The 8,860-nt window shown below is 41.9% G+C and overlaps 1 protein-coding gene across 2 annotated transcripts in view; it reads left to right on the forward strand.

Annotated features, from left to right (window-relative positions):
- The window catches only part of HTT (huntingtin), a 114,099-nt gene extending 105,450 nt beyond the window's left edge, over positions 1 to 8,649 (forward strand). For both annotated transcript variants that reach the window (XM_083629853.1, XM_083629852.1), the window contains 3 exons: positions 1,880 to 2,042; positions 3,794 to 3,954; positions 6,838 to 8,649. In XM_083629853.1, the coding sequence (XP_083485979.1) occupies positions 1,880 to 2,042; positions 3,794 to 3,954; positions 6,838 to 7,051 (538 nt within the window). In that variant the 3' untranslated portion in view covers positions 7,052 to 8,649. The remainder of the gene's footprint in view (positions 1 to 1,879; positions 2,043 to 3,793; positions 3,955 to 6,837) is intronic.
- Positions 8,650 to 8,860: the final 211 nt, after the last annotated feature.

Consider the following 8,860-nt stretch of genomic DNA (forward strand, 5'->3'; position numbering starts at 1 on the left):
GTTTTAAAGAAAATGTAATTGGCAGGGATTGTATTTATAGGTGAGGTTAAAGGTATGTCAGATATGCCCCACACACACTTTCATGGCAGGTTAGGGGGATAGATTTTTAAGAATCGTCAGGGGTGGTGGGTTTTATCTTGAAAGATGAAGTGTCCAAAAGATTCTGCCCCCCTCCGTCTTCCTTTGTGAAAAGAAGAAAAAGTGGCAACCTTTTGGCCGATCCCAGTAGCCCAGCCATTTTTCTGGGACAAAATGTCGTGATAAAGCATACAAGTAAATTCCATTTCCAGGAATATGAATCTAATGTAAATTGAATGCAGAGATTTTGGATGTGTGCACATATATCAAGTTAATCCCTTTGTTATCTGAAACTTAAGTCTCTCAAGATTGATTTAATTGCTGAAAATCCTACACCTAGTCAATACTCAATGTGTCAACAGTGGAACAGCCACATATATTTTTATTAGAAATAATCAAGCATGTATTTTATGATCCTATAAACCGTGATTGGTAATGCTTTCATAATGAATTGGTCGCAAAATGTAGTTGTAGGTTTTCCAGACCACTTTCTTTCTCCTACATCAGCAGAATAATACACATTTGGAGAAAGTGCAATATTTCCATTTTTAGAGCCCATAAGTCGTTTATAGAAGCCTGTCACAGCTGAAAAACAAAGCGGCTGAAAAGATAATCGCCTGTTCATCAAGTGGTTACAATGTGATGGACACACATCCGCATAGGCAGCTGGTTGTCTCTAACTTTGTGCCCTGTGGGAAAGCAGAAGAGAAGATGCTCCAGCTGGAAAACTTGCCCTCATTAGCTCCCGAAGGAACCAGCAGTGGCCTGAGAGCTCTCTGCCATTCCACATTCTCCAGGATCTACATTACCTAGAGAAGTCCTACTGCTTTTTAGAATACAGTGGTGCCTCGCAAGATGAAATTAATTCGTTCCGCAAGTTTTTTCTTCTTGCGAGTTTTTCGTCTTGCGAAGCACGGTTTCCCATAGGAATGCATTGAAAATCAATTAATGTGTTCCTATGGAGACCGCTTGCCAGGCTGGCTGTGTGGAGAAGGGCTTTTCTCCCCACCGCAAGCCTTCAGGACAGGTAGGGGAACAGAGGGGAAGGCGCGCAGCGCTTCTCCTCTGTTCCCGGGGCTTGCGGTGGGAGGAGGGTTTTTCCTTCCCACCGCCAACATTCAGAACAGCATTCTGAATGTTGGCGGTGGGAAGGAAAACCCTCCTCCCACCGCAAGTCTTCAGGACAGCCATCCGAAGGCTGGCGCGGGGAGAAGGTCTCTCTGCCCCACCGCCAGCCTTCGGAGGAGCCTTCCGAAGGCTGGCGGCGGGAGGAGGTCTCTCCGCCCCACCGCCAGCCTTCGGAGGAGGTCCGAGGACAGTGGGGAAGACGCGCTGCGCTTCCCCGCTGTCCTGGAGATTTCCCTATGGGCTTTCGTCTTGCAAAGGAAGCCCATAGGGAAATTCGTCTTGCGAAGCGCATCGAAAAACAGAAAACCCTTTCATCTAGCGGGTTTTTTGTCTTGCGAGGCGTTCGTCTTGCGGGGCACCACTGTACTTTAAAAAACTCATATTCTGTTGCTAAAAGTGCTGACTGAGAAGCTCATTTGCTCTAGATGAGCAGCCTGAGAGTTCCAAAATAGCTGTGATGGTTCATTAAAAATAAGGTGTGTTGTGAACCCCTCAGCCTAAGAGATCTTATAGGAGCTCACCCTGATTGCACTAAAGAATTTATCAGCACTGAATGGAGCAGGGAAGCCTTTTCTGCTGTGGTCACTGACTGGGATGAATATATCTTGTTACATGAAGCTGAATATTTGAGAAATATGATAGTTGCTTGTTGTTACGTGTGTTTGTTTTTTAGGGTTAGAAAAGGATTTCCCTTTGAAGCCAGAGTCGTAACTCGGATTCTCCCTCAGTTTCTTGACGACTTTTTCCCTCCACAAGATGTGATGAATAAAGTCATAGGAGAATTTCTTTCTAACCAGCAGCCATATCCACAATTTATGGCAACTGTAGTATATAAGGTGAGATTCCCCCCCACACACATGTCTCCCCCTGACCTCTTTTGTTTGCTCACTTCTAACACTTTGTTGGTTTTCCGCTTTTCCCTTTTGCTTAGACATTTTCACTAGCTCACTAGCTGTGACTACTAGGGTGAAACAAAAAAAATTGTCTGCAAAGTATGTGGCAAATTATTCACAGCAAGCAAGCAAGCAAGCAACGACAGTCTCTGAGGATCAAGGCCTTAACCCTCTTCTGCTTCTAAAAAGCATTTGATAATCTTATATGGGGCGGGGGGAGAGGCACAAATAAGACCCCATTTAAGTAATAGTTCTTAAATCTATTTGATACTGATTCTAATTTAATGTTCAAATCAAATTGAGTAGCCCATCATGTTAATATTTAGTCTGTACTGCTTTATTTTTTGTGTTTTTATATTGCTGTACACCACCCTGATATTTTATGAGAGGGTAGTGTATACATACTTTTATAAACAAATAAAATCATGTAGAAAGGTACAAAATTGTATTTTAGAGTCAACAGCAGTCTAACTCCACACAAACGGTATTTGAGATCTGTAGTGGTCTTTCCTGTGGGGTCTCAGATCCCTAATAGCACATTCATGCATCTCTTCCACAGCTCAGAATCCTTTCTATGTATGAAAAGAATGGAATAATTAAAGCAAGGGTGGCAAATTAGCCATAGAGGTGTAGCTGTGCTGATTGCTGGCCACGCTCGCTCTGCTGATAGAAGTTGGAATCCATCACTATTTGGGCATGCAGTCTTTCATTCTCCCCTCTCTCCCCTAACACATATATTTACCGTATTTTTCGCTCTATAAGATGCACTTTTTCCCTCCTAAAAAGTAAGGGAAAATGTGTGTGCGTCTTATGGAGTGAATGCAGGCTGCACAGCTATCCCAGAAGCCAGAACAGCAAGAGGGATTGCTGCGCAGCGATCCCTCTTGCTGTTCTGGCTTCTGGGATTCAGAATATTTTTTTTTTCTTGTTTTCTTCCTCCAAAAACTAGGTGCGTCTTATGGTCTGGTGCGTCTTATAGAGCGAAAAATATGGTACATTGGGATTGTCCTGTTAGTGAGATTTTTTAAAAAAATAGTCATTGTGGGGAAAGTGTTGAAATACCGAAAACAAATTATTTATTTACTGCAAGAGTACATGACATATGATGTGGCACTGTTTAGGGAAAAATAGGTTTATATTGATTTTAATACAACATTAGAAAGATTAATCATGGCTAAAGAAACAAGTTACCGTACTGCTCATGTGTCAATCCCCCCCCCCCACTTAATCAGGGTTTGAGTTGTCAGCAGTGAGTGAGGCCACATTGCTGACCTGGCTTCCCAGTGCTGTGCATGACTGCAGGCGCAACAGGGCCCTGGATTGTTCATCTACATGACTAGCAAAAGAAGAAGAAATCAAGCAGATTTTTTTAGCATACACAACCCATGTAGCTGTGGAGCTTGTGAAGGCTTTTAATTTTCCCGAGCCTTCTAGATTTGTTAGCTTTAAGTCTGTTTTGTGCTAGTATTCTGTCTGCTAATTAATGTACTTGTTCCTTATGTAGTTTGTTTTATAATTTATGGATTATTAATCTGAAAATTGACATTGAATCGAATAACAGGATTAAGAGCATAAACACAAAACCAGCCCTGCAGTTATATATAACTGGGTATGGTATATCTTTCTGTTTGTTGCAGCAGAATCTTTATATACATTTTCTTTCACATATGATCTATCTGTTTTAACTCTTGCAGGTATTTCAAACATTGCATACCACTGGCCAGTCCTCCATGGTCCGTGACTGGGTGATGCTGTCACTTTCCAACTTCACGCAGAGAACACCGGTCGCCATGGCAATGTGGAGTCTGTCTTGCTTTTTTGTCAGTGCTTCCACCAGCCAGTGGATTTCAGCAATGTATCCTAAGCAGATTATTTTTCTATAGGCCTCATTTTAAAGCCTAAAGAAAGATTTCCGTTTTCCAGTGGTGCTGGGATGGGGCAGTCTTCCCTTTGGAAAAGTACTTCCTCTTGATGGCAGGCAGGGTGAGATTTCAAAGAATCACAGAGTTGTACAGCTGGAAGGGACCTCAAGGGTCATCTAGTCCAGCCCCCCTGGAATGCAGGAATATTTTTGCCCAACATGGGACTCATAGCCCATGACCCTGAGATTAAGAGTCTCATGCCCTACTGACTGAACACCAGCGGGGATTTGCCCTGGTTTCCAGAATAGTGAGCCATTAGCAGTTAAAAGGATTTCTGCAGAACTCATCTCCAGCTCGTAAACTCTCTTTTTTTATCTCCATGTTCTGATCTGTCCTTTTCATAAGAAGTTGCACATAACTTAGATCAACCACCACTTTCAGTGCAGGACTCTGACGTTTGACTTCTAGATGTTCTGCAGTGTTCACAAAGCCCACATCCACACTATATATGTAAATTTTAAAGCTCATTTAAAGCACATAGCTTCCCCCAAAGAATCCTGGGAGCTGTAGTTTAATACTTACAATTCTCAGGACCCTTAGCAAACTTCGGTGCCCAGGATTCTTTGGGGAAAGCCATGTGCTTTTGATGTATAGTGTGGATGTGACCGAAGTTATTTACCACCCCACCCCAAATCTAGATGAAACCCCCATCAGTTCACCTGGTCTCCATCAGGGATTCAGTGATGTCTCATCCACAATATTTTGTCTCTGGAGCCACAGATTCTGTCAGAAGAGCAGCAAGTGATCATTTGGAATCTGATGGGTGAAAAACTCAATGCCAAAAGCTCCCATTGCCTTTTCAAAAGGTTTTTCTTGAGGTTATCAGCAGGATTCAGTGGTAAAATCAAACCAAAAAAAAATTGGTGGCTATGATTGAATGTCGCAGTAAGTCATGGTCTATTGTGGCAGGACTTACCATAGCCTACAAGCTTCTCTCAGTTTCACGCCGCCTTCTCCGCTGGTATGGCTGCAAGGAAGAGTGCAGAAGGTTTCGCTTCCACACAGCTTGTGTGGTTCACACATGACGAACGGTGTGGCAAAGTATGGCTAAAGTTCACCATGGTTTCTTTGTAACAAGCCAACTTCAAATGGCGTCTTATAAAGGTGACTTTCTTCAACCAAGCCATAGCTGTGATTCACCGTAGTTTAAGGCATGGCTGAGGAAGCAGCTTCCAGACCAGATACAACTTGCTGCTCGCTTTCACCTGGCCTGTGGCACATGCTCCCTCTCCCCACTTGACCTTTGCCGCAAAAAATGGTGGATAGGGGAGTAAGTGTTGGATGCCTTTGAAAGCATGGAGCTTACAGCCAGACTTATCCACACGGTCAAATCTGTCCTGGGTGCCTGGGCAGCTTTTCGCCCGAGGACAGGAGCTTTTGAAAGTGCAGACTTAGCTGACACGCTTTCAAAGCGTCCCAAGGGAAGAGCCGTCAGGATTTGTGCTGGTCTCAGTATCCTCAAAGCAAGAAACCACACAGTACTTCACCAAACTTGATTTTAGCCAGCAGATACGTTTTATCAGCATGTTGAATAACATTTAACACTGTCATACTGAGGCTTGATTCTGTTCCATCAGTTCTGCTGAATTTTAATACAGAATACTTAGGCAGGATACCTTTATCCTCACAGTCTACTGGGTGAATTTTTTATTTTTTTATTTTTTGGCCATACATGTTTCTGTAAAAGAAAGCTGCTGTATGAAGCAGTTGAGATATGAACCAAAATAGGAGATTTCCTGAAAGCCACTATATTAATAATAATAATAATTTATTATTTGTACCCCGCCCATCTGGCTGGGTCTCCCCAGCCACTCTGGGCGGCTTCCAACAAAGATTAAAAAAACATTAAAATGTCACACATTAAAAATTTCCCATCACAGGGCTGCCTTCAGATGTCTTCTAAATGTCAGGTAGGTTGTTTATTTCTTTGACATCTGGTAGGAGGGCGTTCCACAGGGAGGGCGCCACTACCGAGAAGGCCCTCTGCCTGGTTCCCTGTAGCTTTGCTTCTCGCGGTGAGGGAACTGCCAGAAGGCCCTCGGCGCTGGACCTCAGTATCCGGGCAGAACGATGGGGGTGGAGACGCTCCTTCAGGTATACTGGGCCAAGGCCGTTTAGGGCTTTAAAGGTCAACACCAACACATTGAATTGTGCTTGGAAGCTGGGAGCCAATGTAGATCTTTCAAGATCGGTGTTATGTGGTCTCGGTGGCCGCTCCCAGTCACCAGTCTAGCTGCCTCATTCTGGATTAGTTGTAGTTTCCGGGTCACCCCACATAGAGCACATTGCCGTAGTCCAAGCGGGAGATAACTAGAGCATGCACCACTCTGGCGAGACAGTCTGCGGGCAGATAAGGTCTCAGCCTGTGTACCAGATGGAGCTGGTAGACAGCTGCCCTGGACACAGATTTGACCTGTGCCTCCATGGACAGCTGTGAGTCCAAAATGACTCCCAGGCTGCGTACCTGGTCCTTCAGGGGCACAGTTACCCCATTCAGGACCAGGGAGTCCTCCACACCCGCGCGCCCCCTGTCCCCCAAGAACAGTACTTCTGTCTTCTCAGGATTCAACCTCAATCCATTAGCCGCCTTCCATCCTCCAACCGCCTCCAGGCACTCACACAGGACCGTCACCGCCTTCACTGGTTCTTATTTGAAAGAGACGTAGAGCTGGGTATCATCTGCATATTAGGTTTCTTTATGCTGATGTGTAGAGTAAAGTTTACTTTTGAATCCTTTTTCCAATGGGGAGTGATGTGGTTAAAACTCAGAATGCTTTATATGATGCTTTTGGTTATATCCTTGACTGTTTTGAAAGTCTTCCACATATTATCAGCAGAATGGGAAAATCAGAGCAAGTGGACATTAACCTCTTCTGCTTGGTGGCCATAGACTTTTACAGACATCAGATAGATGAAGAATTGGATTGCAGAGCCTTTCAGTCTGTATTTGAGGTGGTGGCATCGCCAGGTAACCCCTATCAACGCCTTCTAACTTGTTTGCAAAATGTCCACAAGATAGCAGCATGCTGAATCAGGGACAGTGGTGGTCTGAAGAAATGGAATATTGAAACCTGATGGGTTGATTGACATATGAGGACAATTGAACATTTACAAATGTTCAGGTCCCATCTTGGGTTTCGGTTTTGTAAGTTTATATTTTTCCATCTTCCTTTGCATAAAGCTGAACTACACAAACGACATTAAATTGGACATGGTACTTACCAGGGTCGTGCTAAAAGAATGTCTGGTCACATTTGCTGCAAAGTTTGGGATAAACTTTAGCATTACTGTGTAAGATAATGGACAAGTACTGAACGCCAAGCAACTTGTTAACGTCAACATAAGTCACATTATTGTTGCTAATAGTGAACCTGATTAATAACATCCTGTCCCACAAGGCAAGCTACAGGCATTTTAAAACCAAAATGCTTTAGGGTTTTTTTTTGTAGTTGTATGTATTCATTTGTGGCATAATACTGACCAGAGGCTTTTTCCCCTTAATATGTCTTGTAAAAAGAAAAAAAGAAAGAAAAAGTTTATACCCAGCATGTAATACTGTGTTTGGATGCTCTCTGACCTTATTGTCGTGTTCGGGGAGGGGGAGGGGAGAAGAGTAGACATACATAACCATACTTCCTTTTTTACCTCAGGATTTAAAAGTTCAAATGATATATTGGTTAAAAAAAAAACTTCTATAAATATTTCTGTATCATGTATAGGATGTAAAGATGTAAAATGGTGCAGCACGGGAAAAGCACTTGCAGTTTGAAATTAATAATAGCCACTCTAGCTGAGTATCTTGACACCATCCCTCAGTTTCCTATTGGATGTTCTTACACACAAACACAGACGTATATATATATTTGAAAATCACTTTGATGTACAAGTCCTCTTTAAAGCCCTATATTACGTCTCTTGTATGTCACTATTTGAAAAACTGGAATATATATATATTAGTTTAAATTGGTTATAAATATCATTAATTTTCTGCAGATGCTTTTGGTTTACTTTGAACCAGTGAATGGGGGAAATAAATTAGCCACTCCTTCTTTAGAGCAAAATATTTTTAGGAAAGCAATTTTTTTTCCTGGTAAGCAGCAAATCATCAGACGTTTTTAGATAAGTCTTTTGATTGAAAAAAAAAATGCAGTCCATGTACTCTGTATGCAGAATAAGAATGAGGTCTAACTATGATTTCTCTGGAGCTGGCTCAAATATTTGATAAATATGCAAGCATTATTCTGTGGCTCAGCACTTTGCCGGTACAGATGTATAGCATAAATAGTAATTCATCTTAAAATCCCCTTAAATTGTATTTCTAGGGAAAGAACATTGACTTCACATACGGAAATACAGGGTGGGGAAAGTTCAATATTTTGATTTTCTATTATGCTGTATTTTTATTCATCTCAACATTTTCACCAACAAAACAATAGTTTTATCAGGAGGAATGTGGACTGTGCTTTTGTGTATATAATATATGTAAAATTATACATGTGACTGCATTTGATGTATACATGTGTATATTTGTATTTATTAAACTGATGGATTTAAACTGTTTCCTGTTCTTAAACATCTTAAAGCATTATTGCATCTGAACATAATTTGATTAAAAAGCAATTTATCCACATGTTGTTTTTTCTTGTTTTCATTTTGACAAAAACAATTAACAATAGAAAGACTTCTCCCCCCAGCAGAGTTGATTCTAGTGAGTACTTCTGTTAGGCTACTGTTTTAGAAAAAATTCTACACATTTATAAATGCCAATACAGAGTTTAATGGCCCATATTCTGTAAAATATTACTGTGTGTGTGTGTGTGTGTGTGTGTGTGTGTGTGT

The sequence above is a fragment of the Podarcis filfolensis genome, assembly GCF_964270895.1.
Source record: "Podarcis filfolensis genome assembly, chromosome: 9".
Taxonomy (NCBI): Eukaryota; Metazoa; Chordata; class Lepidosauria; order Squamata; family Lacertidae; genus Podarcis; species Podarcis filfolensis.